At 43.6% G+C, this 22,151-nt stretch overlaps 1 protein-coding gene across 1 annotated transcript in view; it reads right to left on the bottom strand.

The window, feature by feature from the left end:
- Snd1 (staphylococcal nuclease and tudor domain containing 1) overlaps positions 1–22,151 on the bottom strand; it is a 397,879-nt gene that overhangs the window by 200,089 nt on the left and 175,639 nt on the right. The window contains exon 12 of the mRNA XM_055608222.1: positions 18,319–18,419. Within this exon, the coding sequence (XP_055464197.1) occupies positions 18,319–18,419 (101 nt within the window). The remainder of the gene's footprint in view (positions 1–18,318; positions 18,420–22,151) is intronic.

The raw sequence follows: 22,151 nt of genomic DNA, 5'->3' as shown, positions 1-22,151 counted from the left end.
ATATAAAATATGTTTAACTCATATACGAAACTAAACTGTACATAACTCACTCAACCAGTCCATTCAATTGGAAAGAGCGCGCTTAAACAAAGCACACCTGGAACTGCTTCCTATACAAGACAGCAGTCATTGGCCTGTTGTCCATGTGGCCAGGGAGCACCTCAGAAATGGCCCTTCTCCAGATGCCTGTCTTCTTTCCAAGGTCAAAGAAAGAAAAGCTGACAGAAGAGGGAAAGGCTCGCTGGAGAAGACAGTAACCGTAGGACGGTGCAGCCTGGCGGCAGCCCCCTAGATGCAGTGTGCTTTAAGCTGCACAGGTGATTTGGTGACACATTTGAGGTGGAGAGCATTTCAAATAAGCATCAGTATTAAGCACATTGGCCTTGAGATGAGAGCAGCACACACAATTGGAAATGAAAACAGGTGTGTGTTAAGCTGAACAAAGACAAATAAAAAGTGATGCTCGCCAGCACCAAAAGGGTGAGTGGAACTCTGATTTAACCAAATACTCCAGAAAAACCATTTGTAGAAAAAACTGTACTAGACTGGCCCCATGGAGAATGTAAAGCCAAAAATAAGAATTCAACCATTATTATTATTATTATTTTTTTAATCATGAATCAAAGGCACAGGGAAGGTGTCCAACTCCTGTTTTTTTTATTTTATCTCTGAAGTTCTTTTCTCAAGACTGACAAAATGTTTTTGATATCTGCTTGGCATCTTTCTTTGAGGAAAGACTCTGTAATGCTATGATGCTTTGAGCTTCATTTAATCAAACATTTCAAGTACAGGCCTTCTTACATGAACAAAACAGAGAAAGCCCATCTCGAATTCCTCATAAAGAAGTAAAAAAAATGTTGTAAACTTAGAAAGGGCCAGTACCAAGAACACGCACACAAGCGAGAAATCCAACAAATCAAACTGCACTCACATATCGTCAGAGGGACAAAGCAGTACAGGCACATGGTGCCCGGTCCTCGGTGGTGGTCCTCTGTCATGGATCTGATGCCTGACTGCTGGTCAGGCACAAGCTCTTTCCTGTCTTTGAAGATGACTGCTGTCTCTCACCTTTCCCAGAATCAGCACAACAGACTGCCTGACCTCTTACACTGATAAACACATATGCTTGTCCACCTCATCGAAACTGGTCCTCTAACTCTGCTGATGATGGAAATTGACTTCTCCACACCTTGCAAAAGAATCATGAACTTTGCCAATGAAGACATTCCTAACGTGTCTGGCCCAGGACTGGTCATGAAGCGGTTTCTCAAATGCATCTGAAAAGGAACATGCTGAAAATAATGAAGAAATTATCTCCACCAGACCAGCAAAACTTACTGTGCACAGTAAGTAAGGCACAGGATATTACCAAAAATACCAACAGCATACAACAAGGGAAAAAAGCAAGCCACTACCAACTCAGTTCTCAAGAGAAACGAATGGGAGAAAGGTCCTAAGGAGGGGTATGGAAAATCAGGGGAGCATTAGCAAAGGGGAGGATTCTAACAGGAAAGACTGCATGTTTCTAGATTTAAGCGTTCTGCATAGAAAGTACTGGGTGACATTAACATAGAATAAAAACGCAAGAAACCCAGAGAAACAAGAACATTCTTATGAGACTACAGAAGCAGAAGAACATAATAGGAAGAGAGCAGGTGGTGGCCAGCCTGGAAATACTCAAGTCAGCCATTTCCTTACAAGTGAGCTTCTAGGAGAATCAAGAGAAGAAACCACAGGAAAATGTACTTGCATATAGAGCAATTCTAGATTTCTTAAAAACAAAACAACAACAACAACAACAACAAAAAAAAAACCGGTGTGAAGTTTCCTGTTCTTTCTGAAATATTTATTAATCAAAAAGAAAGTTTATATTTAAGCCACTGCATTCAGCTTTTATTCACACTAACACCTGTATCTGGGACACAAGAGTATATATCACATCAGAGACAGCTGTTTTGTTTTGTTTTTAAGTTTCTCTGCCTACAAAATGGTGTCCAGGTGCATGGTCACATCTCTAAAGGACGTCCCTAAACAGTGGCTGGCAGACACACCGCCTGCGTCTGTAATCACAGTTTGATGGAACACAGCCATGCCCATTTGTGCGCTGACTGTGACAGAGCTGAATAGGTGCACTGGAAACCATATGGCTCTCCGAGCTGAAAATGTTTACTATTTGATCCTTTATGGTAAAACTGTGCCAGCCTCTACCTTACAGCCCTGCTCTTTAAACTGACCTTTAAAAGGCTGCTTCCAGAACACTATCTTACAGTTAGGAGGCCGCCCCACAAGAGGCCACTACACTGGCTGGGGAGCCCATGCTTCAAGCAGCCTTCACATTGTACCTCTGAGGCCGTCTCAGGCCAACTCATGTGTTCAAAGCCACTGAAGAAGTGCCCTGAAACTCAGCAGCCTCTATGAAAACTCTCGGGAAAAAGGGCACTTCCTCTCTCCTGGAATAATTTTCTGAGGGGGAAAAAGAACCTGGCATTTATTCAAGGTATTAACACTTTGGCCAAAGAAAGCACAGCAAACCAGCCTGCACCTCTCTTCCAAAGAACACTCACGGTGCTTCCATCAGGAGGACAGGGAGCAGCCACCACTGTCATCTCTGCTTTTAGCCGCAGCAGGAGACCCAGAGAGAAGCTGTGTGGAACAGCGGACTCGCTGTGCAACGTTACCTCCTGAAGCCTCTATGAGGAAAAACCAACAACTATATTTAGGCCCTGCCCGGCACACAGGAAGCCTGGTGTGTGCTGGGATCACTGCTGCGGCTGCGGCTGTTAATTTTCATTATTTTTAACATTGTCTTGGCTGTGTTGCTCCTGCTGGGCTCAGAGGCCCTATCTCCTGTCTGTGGATGGAGAGGGGGGCAGGGCAGGGCGGGGGTGACAGACACACGGTGGACAGTCCTGGAAGTGGCTTCCAACTGTAAAATTCTATAAATCAGACGAAAGCAGTTCAGAGATAGACATGATGCGTGTTCTCGTACAAGGCACCTTTCAGAGGGTGGATGAAGAGGCAAGCCCTGGCTTCACAAGGCCAGAGAACTGTCCAGGAGATGAAGCTGTCAGAGCAGATTCTTGTTTCAAACCTGACGGTCCTGGGAAGAGGTCACCCTGAGCGGATAGAGATATCGTGGCCACCTCTCAGCAGCAGAGCGCGGCCTGGCCAGCACACCCATCCATGCGCAGCACCGTCAATCACACACGCTGCCGCAGAGGCAAGATTCATGGCTTCGGCAACAGGCCAGCATTATCCAATATGCATGAAATCAAAGTTTTCATCATTTCCAGGGGTCAAAGGCCAGTGAGTGTTAAATCCCAGAATACCAGGATTAATGAAGGAGTCATTAAAGAGCCAGCATTAAATCACGTCAGTAGCCAATGCTGAATGATGTCTATAATACATTACAAGGCTTATTATAAAGAAACAAGTTCCAATTTAGAAATGAATTACCTGATCTTTTAAAAACAGGTTGGACAGCTATCACAGCAATTTTGTTATTACAGGAGGAAGAAACAGTAGGGACAGGAAGTTATGTCAGTAATGGAGAATCATCACCCTAAAATCACTGGGCAAATAACTCTGAGGGACATGTTAACAGTGTCATGAGAGTTCTAGAAAACTGTCCACATTTTATCACTGCTTCTGACTTTTGTAATTTGGGGGTCAAGGATCACTAACACCTTATGCCCAGGAAACACGACTTAGGTTCAGTACATTTTAGAATAATGAGAATTTGGTTACAGATCTGCAACGCCGGCTTTTTTTTTTTTTTTTTTAAGTAGACTTCATAATGAAGAAATTCTTCATTGTAGGCTTTCCAAGTCACTACGAGGAGAGAAACAGAACTTCTACCCAGTAGATAAAACCGAAGGAGGGCAATGACATGCTGGCCCTCGCAAACTGTCTTCAAATCCACAATCAACAACAAACGGTACCCATAATCTGCCTATGCGCTCCAGTTACAAAAATCTCTTGATGGGGTGGGGGAGCACCACAGCCCCATGGAATTCTCCCTGCTGTTTTAGGGTCCACTTTACCGGCAGTTATTCCTTCTCAGACATCGTCTGTGTACGGTATTGAAAATACTGCTAATTCAAAAGTTGGGAATACATTCAGCCTCCTGTATACGTGGCCTCCACACCTAGTAGGTCAAAACTATTAAAAAAAAAAAAAAAAAGAATCATGTCTTCAGTGTATATACAGACTTCATTGCCAGCCGTTCCTCAAGTGTCCAATGTAACAAGTCCTTACAGGGCAGACGCCGTGATAGATAGCATACACAATCCAGAGAGGATAAGCGCGCAGATTTACATGCACAGGCTACATGCACACACTGACCACGCTAGCTACGTGGGTCCTGGAATCAACCTTCTGTGGATATTGAGGGACAATTATGTTATGCCTGACAATCTTCTTTGCCAACTGTTAAGAATGACATTACATCTCTCCTTGAAAAGACACCTTGGGCCGGCCAGGTGGTGCATGTCTGTAATCCCAGTATTAGGGGAAGCAGAGGTAGGCAGATCTCTGTGAGTTCAAGACTAGCCTGTTCTACAGAGTGATGGCAGGACAGCCAAGGCTACACAGAGAAACTCTATCTTGAAAAACAAACAAGAAAGAAAAGAAAGAAAAGAAAGAAAGAAAGAAAGAAAGAAAGAAAGAAAGAAAGAAAGAAAGAAAGAAAGAAAGAAAGAAAGAGAAAAAGAAAAGACACCCTGATACCCCAAAGGCCAAATGATCTACTTCTAAAATCTTGTGTTTTATCAACATAAATGGTGCCCAAAATGTTTAACATTATGGCCTGGCTAGTTGGGTCTGTTTATTCTGGGTGTGCTGGATGAAAGAGAGACCTCTGTACAGACAGGAAGGAATTACAGAAGCGGCCAGGGTTATAAGTGGGTAGAGGTACAGGGCACCAACATCACACAGCAAATCTACTCCAGGACGTTGGCTTGAGGGCTGCCAGATAATCATGCTTTAGTCATCAAGACACACATTATTAACTTCAGACACATCAGGCTATCCCCAAATACAACACAATAAACTATTCTTCACGGCTATTTTACTATTGCCTTAAAATGGAGTAAAGCCCACAAATGGTATTTACCGAGCCTGATACAGTGATAAATGGCACTTGAATGTGAAAGGTGTTTATTATTTGAAGATGCAGTTTAGACTAATTATCAACAGTGGCAACAAATGAGGTTAAGACCAATACAACCTGAGAGTTTCTGCTGAGGAAGAAATTTTACAATACTACACTGATCAGTAGCCACCCAAAATAAGTATGTAAATAAATGAATCTGAATTTGATGACCAGTTGAAACAGGATTAGAAGGAACCACACAGGTCTAATCAAACTCACTGCACTCCTGAGGCACTCTGCCACTGCTTTCTCAGGAAAGCATCTTCACTAGGACCATACTGGTAGCGAATAGCAACAAGACTCTGGACGCAATAGGTAGCAATCGCTAGGCAAACAGGACATGGTGACATTTGCCATTAATCCCAATGCTTCAGGGGCAAGCAGATAAAATCCAGGCCAGCCAGAGCTATTTAGTGACAACCCCTCCTCAAACAAAACAAAAATAGAAATCACTAGGAGATAAGTAACTGCTTGGGAAAGTCTGAACGCACTCCAGAAGGGCAGGCACCATGGGCACACTTGTCAACCCTGACTCTTAGATAAGACATTTATGGCTACGGGATAGGGTACGGCTAGTTGTCCAGAAATCGTGGCAGAAGTCCTGCTTCAAGGCTGCTTCCTCTCCCACCCTCACCACGGCAGCAGTGAGCACACCTTCTGCCTGTCTTAGATGGCCAAGAAGGAACATGTGAAGGAGAGCACCGGCAGTTTCATCACACTTCTTGGGAAAGGCGGAGAAACAAAATTTTCAAGGTCACATCCTGAGCTAGAAGCAGAGCCAGAGACAGCCTTCAGCAGCTCAACCCTACACTGCTCTGCCATCTTGTACTTTCTAAGCAGAGTTGGAACAGGAGAAATGAACCAAACCATAAACGGCCCTGCTCAGACACAGGAAGTGACAGAACAAACATCTGTAAGGCCTCCCATTCATTTTGCTACTTACAACTCTGCTGAGGCCTGATCTGTGAGGACAGAGAAATTCTGCTTTGGGAGGCTTCTCGTTCTTCTACAGGCTTCCTTTGTCATTGAAATAACCATGTAAAACTTAATGACAGCTCTGCAGCACACCCACAAAACAAAAACCCACAGGCATGAAATCAGTATTTCTAAAACCCTGAGCCTTAGTACTTAATTTTAATTGGGGGCATGTTCCATTGTTTTTTCCAAGTGTCTCACCAAAACCTAAATAAGCTTTGTGAAAAACAGTAGTCAGAAGCTTTTTTCTTTTTTTAAATACACTTAATTTCTCAAGAAACAAAAGGCCAAGAACAATCTAAGTGCCTCTCCGCCCTAGAACCATAAAACTGCCAGTGCACCTGATTTTCAGAAAGCAGCAGAACCCAAGAAGTATAGATTGGGAACACAGCAAGTGTCGTTACTTGTTCTCAAACAGCAACACATTCCTGATGCCTCTATTTAGGCTGCAAGAAAGAAGGGCGTCAGCTGTGGTGGCCAAGGAGAATGTCCTCACCTTCCTTTTCTTCACAGCAGAATCCGGCAGCTGCCATGCTGCAGCTCCTAGGCAGCTGTGGTGACAAGAACCCCTCCAAAATGTACGTGTCACAGGGTAGGGGAGGGTAGTTCTAAGCCTCCATGAAGAATAGGGACAAATAACTCATGGCCATTATGACAAAACCAGGCCTACGTATCCAGTTTATTATTAGCCTGGCATTAAACACCACTTGAAAACAAAACAAAACAAAACTACCCACCCACACAAACACGTACCCCAAGATGGAAAGTTACACAACGGCATCTGGAATGATCTGCCCTGGCAGAGAGCAGGGGCAGGTAGACCTCCTAACGTCCAACAGAGGGTGGGCCAATCTCAGAGTCTCTTTCACATTCCTGATGGTTTAGTGCAGTGATATACACTGGGCTTCATGCACAGCAAAAGGACTCAAAGTAACAGTCCAAGGCTGGCACTCTGCTCAGAGTACCAAGTCACTACTAGCTGGAAGTGTAACTCTGTCCTACTGAATCTAATCATTTTCAGTAAGATAGAACAAAATTGTTTTGGCACAGCTGATTCTCGGGGAGAAAGCTCAAATTAAGCTTTTGTCTTGTTTGGATGAGAAAAAGGGGAGGAAAACCGCAGAATTCTCCACCTTGCCCCACTACAGCTCATGGCCACAGCCCATCAGCTGGCACAAGAACAAGGGGAGTATGCTTTTGTTTCCCAGAATTTATTGGCACCTGGACCACATCCAAGGTCTACCTTTATTGCACCCCAAAATGTGGCAGCCGCTGTAGACTTTAGTGTTACACAAAGTCTAGAAGGTCTATAATTAAGAGTTCTAGAAATGAGAGCCAGTGAGACCTAACTACACATGGAAATGAAAACACGGTGGGGAAGCTGGTCGAGAGCTCAAGAAGTGAAAAAGAGAATTTTCTTTTTCACTTAACGAGCTGTCTTTCTAGTGTAAAGGACAACTGAGCCCAACAAACGGTTAAGGACTTTCAAGCATGCTCTTCTGTCCTTCCCCCTGAGGAAGGAGGAGTCCCTTGGTTTCACGGTTTGAAACACAGTAAGCCACCAAGGAGCCTGTGGCCAACCTTCTCTTGGTCTGATGCTCCATAGCTGTAGACTGGGCTAAGTGGCACATGAAGGGGTTTGAAAACAGTGTCAGGGGACAGTGCAATGCAGTTACTGCTTGGTGCCATTGCCAAAGTACTTTTTTTTTAAGGGGTGGGGGTGGCAGGAGGACTACAAAGAGCTCCCCCTGCTACTGACCTCACATCTGATAAATCACAATTCCAACACAACGGAAGCACGAATTACAGCAACAGCCAAACCTCCAGACAGCAAACTCCTTTACCAAGCCGCTGCTCTTAGTCACCTGCCTTCATCTACGAGACCCCAGTATTTACTACATCTCCCCTAGTTTCTTATCTCTCCATTTTCACTGAGAGTAGAAAACTTCATAAAGCCTTCAAGGCAGAGACAGCCATTGTACTGTCCACCCCCGGTCACACTGAGTTGACAGCCGTCTACTTTCAGCACTTCATGTATGTCCTAGCTGGGAGACAGCAGGCTTAGCACCTGGAAAAGCACAGGAGAAACAAGCCGGCACACTGGCTTGATAACTGGTACGTCAAGTGGTAATGGTACATCAAGTGTCTTAAGTGCCGAGCTCTCACACTGAAACAACGGTAAAGCCTAGACCACAATCCAGTTGGGACATTGGCTCTGTTTGGTGGTTTCTTTGGCAGGCAGGTGTTGAGAAAGAGGGTGTAGGATTTGAACCCAGGATCTTAAATATATTAGGCAAAGAATCGCTCTACCTCTGAACACTCAGTTCAGGGGATGTGCTAAATAAATGCTTCGATTAATTTGCTAGGGAATATTATCCATGGCTGAGCTCATAAGTGAATGTGATAAACCAGAAAAGGACGGCATATAAAACACGAAAGAAAATTAGCTGTAAACAAATATCTGAGGATAGGAAACGGCTAGAAATATAAGAAAGGAAGGAGAGACAGGACAGAGATGGAAAAGAAGAGGCAACACGAGGCCAATGGTGACTGGCTGAGTGGAGAGACTGCTAGGCTGAACATTAAAACACACCTAAGCTTTATAGTAGTGGCAGGACGCACGCCATTAGTGCCTCTAACTTACCGACAATAAGCTGAGGCCTAAGATTACACAGCCATCTGATAGTAAAACGGAAGTTTTCACTTCACGTCTCTTTACCTCCAAAGTCTACTTGGGGAAAAAAACAGAAGCCACAGAATCTTAGGGACCCAAAAGAATTTGATTAGATAACATCTAAACATTATGCTTCAAATGATCAAAACTTTCCTGTCCCTGACTTAAATTCCCAGAAAAGGAATAACCCCTCCCCCATGTTTTTTTTTCTTTTTAACTCTTTTTGAAAATATCTCTACAATGTCTATTACTTAGAAACAAACAAAAACAAACAAACAAAACCACTCAGTATGAACCACAGCCTATCTCTTAAGCACTACCACAACTACACTTTAGAAAAATCTGTAAAAACTCTATTCCTATTTCCCTTAACATATTTTAACTGTGCTGACCACAGGCATTATAAAGGATTTCAAAGAACAGTGTTTGAAGGACTCAGATGTTCGGGTAGTGGTAAGCATGCCACATGTCCCTTGCTCTTCTCATCAACTGCACTAGCCAAAGAAATACAGAAGGGAGGCCTGTGCACTGAAAGCTCTGCCCACAACCAGTCCTTTACATGGCTCCAACAAAGTAAGGCAAAGGTCAACACAGAAAAAGAATAAAGAATAAAAGCTCTGGAGATAACAGATAGGAAGAAAGGATGGAAACAGCACAGCAGGAGATACGTGCAGATTTTGAAAGATGGGAAAGCAGAAGGGATCAGATTGGTGGAGAAATGGCAGCATGAGCACCAAGAAGACAGAAATTTTCAAATACAAAGGACCATAGCGAGGAGGCTCTGCGGACACCATCAAAGCATCAATTAGAAACCTCAAAGCAGAGCTGGGCAGAGGGGACACTCCTGGGTCTCCCTGAAGCCCACAGAGTCCCCAAGAACAGAACGGTCTGATCTAGCAGGTACTTTTATAAGCAGGCATGCTATCATGAACATCTCTGCTATCCCATACTTGAACAGGTAGTTCGTAAAAAACCCTAAAAAAGGCTCATAAGAAAAAAAGGGCTCATAAGAAAAAAAGGGCTACACATTTTTTCATTTAAGGCCCATGGATCTTTGTAGACCATGCATTTACAGAAAGTGCACTAATAAAATTGCATACAACACTGAATGTCCACTAGCAGAGTGACTTTAAATTTTGATGGCTCTCTAGCTTCCTGCTCCTTCTAGAGAATATTTAAAGAGAGGGGTGCTTTGGTAAAGCATTTTGATCAAAATATAAAAAAATGACACAAGATTAGCCTCCCCTTAGTACAATGTTTTCACTTAAAAGGATTTACCTTCACACACTTCTGCCTGTGTTGCCAGCTTACTGCAGAGGTCACCCATAAGACAGAAGACAGCACAAAGGTTCTAGAAGCTACTAAAGTTCTCCCACCGTATGTGAAAAGGAGCTGAAAATGCAGATTCCTCAACTTAGAGCTCCAGATTTGTATCTTTCTTCGTTAGCCTGCAATTCTCCTAAAAGGTGAACAAGGTACCCTTCAACCTCAGTCCTCGAGAACACCCTTTAAAAAATGTGACTCCCAAGTCCATAACAAAGCTGGTCTCCAGATTATCAATCAGGAGGCACTTTGTCCCAAAGAAACATGTGCTATGGTAGTACAGACTGTAGGACTACGACTTGAACTACCAGAGGCTTCTGTGGCCTGAATGAAAAGCAGGACAGAGGTCTGCGCGACCTTCTTGCACAGCACACTGCAGCCAGTTTCTGTCCTGTGCACACACTGACGCTCCCAGCAGAGCCTTGTTGCCAGGACAACGGCTCGGTGGTGTCTTGATCCAGGCCTGGTGTTCAAGAAGCAACCTGTAAAGAAGGCAACCTCTGACACAGCCTGCCCTCTTCTTCCTGTCCCACCTGTGAGGGTCTGGGGAGCAGCACTATGACAGTGCAGAGACCACCACCCTACTTCAACTATGAAGCATCCGCCCGTCTCCATAAATACAAGTCCAAGTACACAAAATACTCAGGGGCTTGAGAAGGAAAGGAACGAAACAAAGAAAGAACATTTGCTCACAGAGGAAACAGGTGTTCATTCTTTTAAGCAGTATTCAGAGATAAAGAAAACTGTTTATAAACTGGAAAGATGGAACTGTAATAGTCATTTGAATAGAAATTAAAGTAAGTGCTAAGATAAGCAAAGCTACACTAATAGAACAGTGTGTAAATTTTGTGAAGTTTTGTGGAAATCTCTCTGCTTTTACCAATACTGTGATGACCCTAACACACTGCATAACAAACACTCTACACAGAGAGTACGCTGGTGCGTAACTAAAGGAATGAACAAGAACGATGAATGAATATGCCAAGAGGTGAAACTAACTTAACTGTGTGTGACTGGCTCGCCAAACAAGTAACCTGAAAGATGTAGTTGAAGGCAGCTTTTCCAATGTGGAAGGAAAAGTTAAAGGAAGGTCTTCAGAGCATACATAGCACAAGGTCAAATATAATTTACACAAGTAAAGGAGAGAGCGAAACAGCAAGAAAATAATCCAAGATGTAAGTTTAAAAAAGTCTCCTAAAATGTGTGGTGCTGTACACACATTCATTTCTAGCACTCAGGAGGTGAGGAAGGTGGACTGAGTTCAAGGCCAGCTTAAGGTATATAGCAAGGCCTTGTATCAAGACCAAATAAAAGGTATAAAAAAAAAACCTTTTAAAAATGGATACTCAGATTTTAAAAGGCCCAATAAATATGTAGGGCGAGGGAAAGAGTTTTTTAGTGAGAGGAAAGTAACACCACAGAGCAAATAAGGACGTGAGTGGTAGCTCACCTGGAAGCCAAGATGGGAAAGGCAGGGAGAGGCTGATGCACACTTCCTGGAAGAAGTGCTTAAGAACTAGCATACTTCCTGGTCTTATATAAGTCTAGTGTCTAATGACATTATATATTATAACTGCTATGGAGCAGAATTAAACCTTTAGGATGAATTTATGGACAAACCATAAAAGGCAAATATGGTACTGAAAGGGGGAAAATGCAATAAATGCTACATGTCATAATCAGAGAAGGAACAATGTTTAAAAGAGAAGTCCAAGTTGGCCATTTTCCTTAACAATCAAGATAGAGGGCACATCAGTGTACTGGAGACCAGGAGCAGACTAACTGGACATTAGAGCCAACGGTGAGAAGGTAACATCCAGGCCCCATCCACTGGAGCCCGGGAGGCTCCAGAGGGCCCCGGAGCAACCTGCCAGCAATAACGCTCACTGACTGAAATTCCCAGAGCTTTTCCATCCTCAAGGATCTAGGACAAAGAGCAGACAGAGAAGGACAACTACAGAAATGATTTGGCAGCTACAAGCTTGTACTGATCTTACAGAGGGCCTGAGCTGAGTTCCTGAGTACCACAACTGGCAGCTATTGTTAAATCTGCCTCTAAGAAATCCAACAGCCTGGACTCAGAGCTCAAATACTCCCAAGTGTACATATTCCAGCTCATCCCCCACATATACACATACTTCAAAATAAAACTGAATTTTAAGGGGTTGAAAAAGATGGCTCAGTGGTTAAGGCTGCTCTCCCAGAAGATCTGGGTTCAGTTCCTGGCACCTTCATGGTGAACTGGTTCATAACCATCTGTACTCCATTTCTAGGGAATCTGATGCCCTCTTCTGGCCTCCATGGGCACTAGGCTCAAGGGTGGTGCCTAGAAATACATTTGGGCAAAATATCAACACATAAAGTTCAGTGAATAACACAGAAGTCTTGCGGTTCTTAGGAGACAGCTAGAGCAGCCTCACCCATCTCCTTGCTGGCCCTGCAGCTATCAATATTCCAAGACAGTGTTCCCTGGGGAAGGCAAACCCTCACTGTCTTCTCAGGTTCTCCATGCTCTGTTCTCGGAGAGAGAAAAGGGGAGTTCTAAATCAGCTTGGGAATACCCAAGTCCTCCACAGCCAGGCAGTGTACTCAACTGCCACTGTAAGAAGAAAAAGAGAGAAAGAGAAAGTGCTCACGTAACTTGTACATCCACAGGTGCCATTATAATCTGCCACATTGAAGCTCCATAAGGCAGCAATGGCTATCAAGGAATCAGAAAGCAAGAGCTTTAAAAAAGCAAGACTTGGCAGCCTGAGTTGATCAGAGACAGTCACAAGATATCTGAACAGAAGAGATGGGTTTGTCTGAAACTCAACACTATTTTCCAGATTCTAGTCCTGAACTTGTTCAACTGTCATGTTCTTGTAGTGCCATGTGAGACAACTCTCTTCAAATGGTTGCTACACTTGAGCTATCAGAGGATAGTCAACTACTTTCCCAAGTATTACACCGAGACAGATAAAACCAAAGGAAGTCTTTCTATTATTCAAGGTGAAAAATCACATAGCCCACTTGAAACATTCTAAAGATTTCTTCTAAAGGCAGAGAAGGCTGGGGCTTGGTCAGAAAACACATCTTGAAGAGGTTCCTTTCTTCCCAGGTGTAGCTTGAAAGTGAAACACTGCTGCTTTGTTTTAGGATTTGAAAACGGAAGGGGAGATTGGCTGACAGGGAAAGCTTCAAAGGGATGGAACTCAAGCCACAAAAGCTGGAGACTGCATGACACTTATTGTGATTAGGTCAGGAGAGAGCCAGCTAGGATTAAAAAGGGTTATTCTAGCAGAGTGAGGTGAGACTTAGCCCAGTGCTTCCGGGGAACAGCTGGAAGCACTCCGGGGAAATGAAAACTCAAGAGAAGCCCAAGTCAAGTAGACTTTTCCTTGCACGTTTAAAAGTCTGGCTCATATGACTACAGGAAAGTGACACACTGTCCAAGGAGTCCACACAGATGGGAGAGTTTGCAAGCTTGGGTCTGCTGGAGGCACTCAGAGCAAATAGGTTATCTCAGAAGCCATAAACCCACAGAACATGGACAGACTCTCAGATGGCCCTATACTCACACTGAAATCAACATGAGTGGCAGAGACAATGAAGGATCAAGAAAAGTGATGTAGAGATACAGATGGGAAACAGAGAGCAAACTGTTAAAAAACAAAACAAAACAACTCGTCTTCTCTCTCAAAAAGTAAGAGGTAAACTGGTGTCTACCACTGCGCCTTTCCATGTATGAACTAGTCACTGCTTGTCTAAACACATGGACGTCTCTACAATTTCCTACCATTGTGAAATATGCCATAGACTGAGAAACAGTGGGAAAATGGCTTGGCTGACAACAATATCTGGATATTGGACCATTTTCCAGGGATGAACTTGTGGAGATGAAGGGAGTATTTGTGTGAAGTTTGACCCTAGTCATATTTTTAGGTGTCTTTTAACAAATATAAACAAAAAAATCTTATAATACTTTTTTTTCGAATATGTGATATGCAGAAAAAACATGAGCTATGAGTTAATAGATTTTATGGATTTCCCAAATTGCAACTCAAAGTAATTGGGAAGTCCAACACAGGAAAAGGTCACCCCAGAAAAATCAACTTTTCAAGAAAGCACTGGCAAGAAGGAAAGAATGAGATTTTAATCACTGCAGCTAATTACACAGAAGACTAAATCACAAGAAGAGTTATTTAAGTGTCTTAAATACAATAAAAAGTAATTAACAGGAAGCGCCATCTTGACAGCTTCACATCACAAACCAGGCCTAAAAAGATCAGCTAATTCCCAACCCAGGAGCCAGAGAATGAGGAACGATGCAAGATTTGATCTTTTTATTTTTTATTTAAACTGTTTTGATTAACAGATAACAGCTCTTGCCAACTCCACAGTGAAGTTAATCAAGATAGAAAGTTTAATCTATTAAAGGAATGATGAACCCCGTTTGCATTGATTCCCTAGAGGTTGAAACATGGGGAGCTGAAGCCTGGGTGACACCAGCAAGGTCCTGAACGTCACGTCTTCCCACATGTCCATCAAGAGAAAACCCGTGAGGGCTGCACTGAGCCCTACTGAGAACACAGCCGACTCACGCACTCTGCACGTGAGGTGCGTCTAAAAGTCCTCTTTGAAGCAGCCCTTTGCAGGCCGCCACCTCATCTGCCTCTTTTTCTTGTTACCCTGGAATCACCAACTTCAAAGGAGCTCTTCCAGTCAGAGGAGTCTGAACGACGGGAAAGCCGTGGTGTGGGTAGGCCTCAGGGCAGGCACATAGGTCTGCTGAGCCCCTGAGATGGCTCTCTTCACCCCACATTAGTCTGACGAGCCAGGGCTACGCTTGCCTGCATAAAGCAAATGCTCCACAGAACAGCCCTATCCCTTCCCTTACACACCTGCACAGCACGTGCAGAGCAAACGTGCCTGTGAGACAGACAGAGGGATGTTCTCACAAACCCGCACACCTCACGGAATTTGTTCAGTCATTTGCTTTGTCCCCAAGTCAAGATTTTACTTGCTATTTGAATTATGTGCTTCTTTAAATGTTGCATTAAGCAGTGAAATATAAGCACACCAGGAATGTTTGTGAGAACTTGAACACCTTAAAAGCTGAATGAAGGGGAACAGCATTAAAATGGCTGAAAATAAGTGAGTCAGACAATGGGAGAAGAAAAAGGCAAAGAAGAATTCAAAGTTCTAAGGTTCTGCAGTAACAGCTCGAGTCTCCTTTCAGACATGAAGTTATGCTGCTGACTGGAACACCAAGCAAGTGACCCACATTTCTCATGCACTAAAGATCTGAAAAGATGGGCCAGTGAGGTATGGGCAGGCCTCAGGTGCTGCTCAAGCCTGACACCTACGCTCAGTCCATGATCCTGCATGCTGAAGAGAAGAGGGAACATCTTTCAAGGTGTCCTCCCCCACACACTGTGGCAGGTGTGAGCCAAACACCTGCATGGAGGAAAATGCTGGCACAGGCAAAGTCCTCCTCCCTACACATGACTAACCAATCACTAAATCAGATAAAGGGGTCTTCATACAGATTATTTCTGAATATGAACTAAGTGCTTGGATTCCTATTAAAAACTCAATTTTCTACAATATTATTTTAGATTTTTTTTTTAACTAAAGAAAATTCAAGGATGAAAGGAGATGAGTAAACACAAACCAAGAGGAAGAGAGAATAAATGAAGCTCTGCCAGTGGGAACACAGAGAGTGTGCCAGGAGGGCCACCAGCTGGGATCACCTACCTTTATCAGCGAGCTTCTAAAACAAGCAAAGGGAAACTCCCACTCACCAGTCCTGATCAGATATAAGTAAACGCAAAGGGGGTCTAAAAGCCTTTCTTGGGCAAGTCCCATGACCTGAATTTGATCCCCACAACCCACCAATGAAGGAGGACAGAGCCCTGAGAGCTGTCCTCTGATCTCTACATGCACCTACATTCACATCACAAACATGCACAGAACTGTAGCAATCCAGGGAATGAAGCATTCAAGGACTTATAGGTATACGTCCTAAAAAAGGCCTTCACAGCACTACAGTTTACAAATCATTCAACAAATTTCATGTTCTACCGTCCTGTTGGCTACTGAAGCTTTGACAGGAATACAAGAGGCAAATTCCCCACTGCTGGGGTGCTAATAGTCTAGGCATGGCTTCAACAATATTGGTAATTTCCAGTGTCAAGATGGCATCAAGTCTATGCTTTCTAGATAAACCAAGTACAGAACATACAAGAAACTCTAAGAATTCAATGGCCAAAAAGCAGTTGATTGAACCCAAACAGGCAAAACAACCAAAACTGATAGATATTTCTCAAAAGAAGGCATACGAATGAACATATCAGAGCATATTCACCATCGCTAGAGAAAAGGCCAACAAAATACGTAACCCAGGGGACAGTGAGGTGTTGTCCCTACCGTCAGAGAAGGGTCATGATCAGAAGACAACAAGCTGCCACTATGGGGGAAGGGATCTCTGGCATGGCTGGTGGGAGTGTAAACAGCACAGCCATCACAGAAACACTAGGGAAGAGCCTCTCTCATTCCACCTAGCGAGGCCACTTCTAGTGGACTAGTAAATGAAAACCTGCCCGGGTTGAGGGAGTGATAACATAAACTTGAACCTGACTTCACAGGTTCTGAGTGACAGCGGACAGCCACAGCTCTTTCCATCATGTGGAGATACATTAAAGACGGCTGTCCTGTATTGTCCTAAAAAGTTAAGAATCCCGAAAAGCCAGTTCCTGCATATCTGATTTTAGGTGGTGTAAATTTATTTTTAAATCTACTTTGATGGGATGTAAGTGAGATAAACCACTCTGATGGAGAATTAAACAGTGATGGAGGCCATCTGCCAAAAACAAACATGTACGTTTGCACAGACGTGGAATTGTTTCCCCAGTAATTAGAAAGCAGGAGCAGCAATCTATGGAGCAACTGCTGCTTCTTCTGGTCACAATTTCAATACAGGAGAGTACTAACCTTCAGCACTTTCCAATACAGAACCACACAACTGGATTTAAAGAAGTGGTGTTAAACTGACAATAAATCTTAACAATAAAGATATTTAATTAATAAAGGATAGTTAGATAGAATGATAAACAGAATATGACATAACTGTCGACAGTCTAAGACATATCTGGTCTGTGAGAAGCTGGCTTCTTATGAAACCTGTGACGGTGTGAAGGCAGTGACATCAAATGCCTCTATCGTGATTGTCTCACAGAAATGAAGCCTACAGTTGCTGTGTGAACATGAGCAACATGAATAAACACAGGAGTGGGAACTGCCTAAAACCAGTCTTTTCCAAAGGCAAAAGCAAGAATGCGGGGACAGGGGCTCCTTTCCTGACAGGAGAGTTCCAGAAGCTCCAGAGTAAACCACCATTACACTTTCCGGCTGGTGCTGTATGGAACCCAGTAGCAGTTCTCCTACTGGGCTTCCTTGCACATTCAGGAAGACAATCCCTGTTCTGCTGAAAGCCCCATTCTTTGCCTCCCCCTAAAAGAAAAGAAAAATAGTTTGGTAACAAACAGCACTTAAGACTGTTAAGGAGAGAAGGAAGCCATGACTGTGCTGGAATACTTTATGCAAAGTAAGAGGTGCTGCTGGGGACTGACTGATTGTTTTAATATTTATTGTGAAAGCATGGCCCAGCAGGCTTTCTCCCTCTTCTGTCAGATGCTTCCCCCAAAGATTCTGCTCATCAGCCAGGCTAACCAGAGACCTTAGAATATAGCTGGGGCACAGCCAGTACATAATCTCTATGCAAAGAAAATATCCAGTTAACCTCGCTCTCCCCTTTCTTCCTCAATTTATTAAAGGATGAGTGTATCTAAAATTCACCTTTATAAACCAACATGCAGAAGCCCTTAACTAATTTTGGATAGTACCTAGGGACAGCTTGATACTCAATAAATAGCATTATTAACAGTAATAATGTACTTCATAGGGCCAAGCACACAGAGCCCAGTAAATCTTAAATAATAACAATAATGGAAGTATATGATTAGCTAATGAGTGATTATAAAGTACTTTACAAATACAAAGTGCTACACAGGCACATAATTATAATCCACTGGGTTAAGTGCAAGAGAAAGCAAAGCACAGAGAAAGGGGGGAGGCAGGGCAGGCAAGAGCAACTGAGCAGGGCTTTGAGCTGCTTGGAGCCAAGGCCAGCTCTGTCAGGTGGAGCACTCACATTCCTCCAATGGTGACAGTGGCGCAGGTGCGTTCTGAAAAGGCAGGCGCCGTCTCTGTGGCTGGGCTGGCAGGTCTAATGTAGTCCACAGTCACACTGACCTGGAAACAAGTAATTGAGGGAGTTAGGTTTGGCTCTGGCGGCCATGGCACATGCACAATCAACTCAGGGGGACTTTATGGATCTAAGAAACAACAACAAAAAGCCAACGAACACAGAGCACAAAAAACAAGTCTATAAAAGACATACTGGATAAAGGACAGTACCCAGGATACAGAAAAACCTCTTGAAGCTCAATAGGACAATTTGGTTAAGAAATGCCGTAAGATTCAAACAACTCAAAGACAACACAGAGATAAAGAGAAAACATTGGCAATGATATTCCACTCCAAATGTCACTAGGAAATTGCAATTTTAAGCAATGAAATACGAACTGAGGATGAGCTTAGTAATAAAGTACTTAGCTACCACATACGAGACTTTATATTCAATCTGAAGCACTCCCATGAGCAGACACAGAAGAAGCTCAAGCACTTATTATCAGAGGCAAGAATCGTATCTGCAAAGATCTCCTACTGAGGGATATCAGCGGTCTCACATTCCGAACAAGGCAAAAGGAGGAAGACAACAAGCAAGACCAGGAATAACCAGGTAGAGAGCTAGCAGATTCAGAGTTAGGAGACTGTGGGCACTGGAACTATCTGCCTGTAGCACAATGATGGCGCATACTCTTATGTTTGTCAAAGATAATGGCGCATACTCTTGTCAAAGCCTACAGAAAGTATCAAATATGGAACACAATGCGTATGTTTCTACATACGTGGAGAGATCATAACCTGTCAATGTCGGTTTGTCAGTTTTAGAAACCATTCTCTGGTGTGTGACACTGTGCATAGAAAGGGGTTAGAGCACAGAATGCATACAAAGTCTATATATTCTGCTCAATTTTGCCAGAAGCTGAAAAAATAAAAGTCTTAAAGAATGCTTTTTTTTTTTCCAAAAAAAAGATTTATTTATTTATATATATGAACACTTTATTTGCATGTATGTCTGCATGACAGAGAGAGCATCAGACAGCAGAGGACATCACATCCCTGTGTGGATGGTTGGGAGCCGCCACCGTGTGGGTGCTGGGACTTGAACTCAGGACCTCTGGATGAGCAGCCTGTGCTCTTGGCCACTGAGGCATCTCTCCAGCACAAGAATAGCCTGTTTTTAAATAGAAATTAAGCCAGGCAGCAGTTGTGCACAGCTTTGATCCCCGTCCTCAGGAGGCAGAGGCAGATGGATCTCTGGGGTTCTAGACCAGACAGGGCTACACAGAGAAACCCATCTTACCACCACGTCTCCCGCCACACCCTAAAACATAGGAAAAATATTGATCACCCAAAGAAGTCAATTGGTTAAACAAGGAAAGTTCCAAAAAATTTCCACTTGATGAACAATGGTGGCAGAATTCTGCAGCGACCGCCAGATGATGTGGCAAAATACTTAGACCATTTCTGCATCAAAATACCTGTGTCTAAATATATAACTTGCCTCCTCAGAGAGACTGCACGTAATTTCAGTCTGCCCTAACTTCTCCTGGACCAAGTAAAGAACTATCAAGAAGAACAAGATGGCAATCACAAGGATGCTTTGATCTGATTTCACAGTGTGTAAATCAAAGTGACACAGCTAACTAGGTCTAACAGCAACCACTTGGAGTTGGGAAAGGTCTGGGAGGAATTCAGGGTCTAGAAGATAGAAGAGAGCAGAAGAATATTTATGTTTTCAGCTAACAAAGGAGATGCACTGAATAGAAAGCTGCAGCCATAAAACAAGAATAATGTACAATAAATAAACACAGGCATACTGAAAATATTACTGGTTTATAAATGTCTTAAAAGAAATGTTATTTGTCACAACCAATTATGTGGGATCCATTAGAAAACATATTTGTATGCTTGGTTTGTCCACAGCCAAGCCTTATCCATCTACACGAAAGACAAACCCTGGGCCAAGCATGCTGGAGCCAACTTTTGAGTCCAGTATGCCTCTTCTAAGCACACTGTCACCTCTCAGCATCGGCCTGAAGACACCATCCACCGCAGGCATCATGCTGTTCCTCACAAATGTTTAAAAAACAAGACAAGGCCATGTCTCCGTTGGTAAAGCGCTTCCCACAAACACATAAGGATTTGAATTCTGTCCTTGACACCCACCAGCATACACATATAAACTCGGAAGAGAGAGTGGATGGGTTAAGAGGATCCCTGGGACTTGCTGTCCAGCCAGTGTAGCCATATTGCTGAGCTCCAGGTTCACTGAGAGACGGAGGAAGGTATCTGATGATGGCCTCTATCTAATCTCTTCAAACATGTAGATACACACAGTGTATATCTACGAGTATATATACATACATAAGCACAAGCAAGTGCGCACACACACACACATTTTTCAAAAACACATAAAAGAGACAGACGTCTTAAAAAAGTCAACTGCCAAATCACAGACCTGAAGGTTGCCAAATCATACTTGTAAAAATTTGGGGGGAAATTGCCAAACCAAAACACAGGAGCCAAATCCAAGACTAGGCAGGGAGAAGCTGAGACGAGGTAAATCTTTCTTTAAGGTGATTTAAATAGTAAGGATGCCCCTTAAGAGCAGGCAGCTGCATTCAAATTGTGTAACTATGAGAAATGTTGACAGACTAACCAACAAAAACTTCAGTGTTCTCAGGGTTCCTGAATGTAGCTGAACTCAGTTACTACAGGACAAAGTCAGGGCACGGGAGGGCCGTGCAGAGAGGGCACGGCCAACACAAGGCACTAGGAAGAAGTACTCTAGGTAAGTTAGTCCTCCTGAAGCTCCCCAGAAGAGACCTCCAGCATACGCGAAAAAGTGAAAGGCCAGGAAAGCAGTAAGAGTATCTGAAGCCATGGCAAAACCGCATGTTGGTTGAGATGTCAGCTAAATACCAACAGTGACCAAACCATGATTAATGTATCCCAGACCAACAGACTGCACAGCTCTCAAACCTCAGTGAAGAAGTCTCTGTGTGCAATGGACAGCTCTTAATGAAGCAACTTACAACCAGCCCGAGGACATACAATGACACGAACAAAGGACTGTGAGGTGCTCAGCCACAAATGGCAAATATCTACTGCCCAATTCCCCAAGTCTCAGGGACCACCAAAGGGGTGGGCAAATCTGAAGAGCCAGGGCCGAGGGGAGAAGAGCAATCAGTGTCTTCTCACGAACTGCCCGCAGCTGTGACAGTGGCTCAAGATCCACACAGACTCACCCCAGGCTACATCCCAGCTGACCTGCAGGGGCTTTAGTCCACCTCAACAGAGGAGCTCTAGGGAGTTGGTGGTTTCTGGGGAAGGGCGAGCTCGTTTCTTTTAAGGGTGTGGCTTCCGACCTGGTGTTCATGTTCCACTGGATGCCTCATACCCGGAAGCATATAGCTTCATTAAGTTTGAGGAGAGGAAAAGAGGAGATGAGGTGGGGGAGGCAGGGTGGTACGAATGGATCTGGGAGACGAGAATATGATCTTGTATGAAATTTTCAAATAGAAGGATGTTTAAGTGCAAGGAAACAACAACATAGTCATCTCCCTGAATTTTTAATAATCCACCCAACAAATTCAAGCCCCGAATTCCACTAGCAGGAGGAAAGTGAAAAAAAGAAGAAGAAGAAGAAGAGGAGGAGGAAGAGGAGGAGGAGGAGGAAGAGGAGGAGGAGGAAGAGGAGGAGGAGAAGGAGGAGGAGGAGGAGGAGGAGGAGGAGGAGGAGGAGGAGGAAGAAGAAGAAGAAGAAGAAGAAGAAGAAGAAGAAGAAGAAGAAGA

Source organism: Psammomys obesus, unplaced genomic scaffold, assembly GCF_907164565.1.
Source record: "Psammomys obesus unplaced genomic scaffold, mPsaObe1.curated_primary_1811, whole genome shotgun sequence".
Taxonomy (NCBI): Eukaryota; Metazoa; Chordata; class Mammalia; order Rodentia; family Muridae; genus Psammomys; species Psammomys obesus.
The sequence above is the reverse complement of the archived record's forward strand: the minus strand, read 5'-3'. Positions and strand labels throughout refer to the sequence as shown.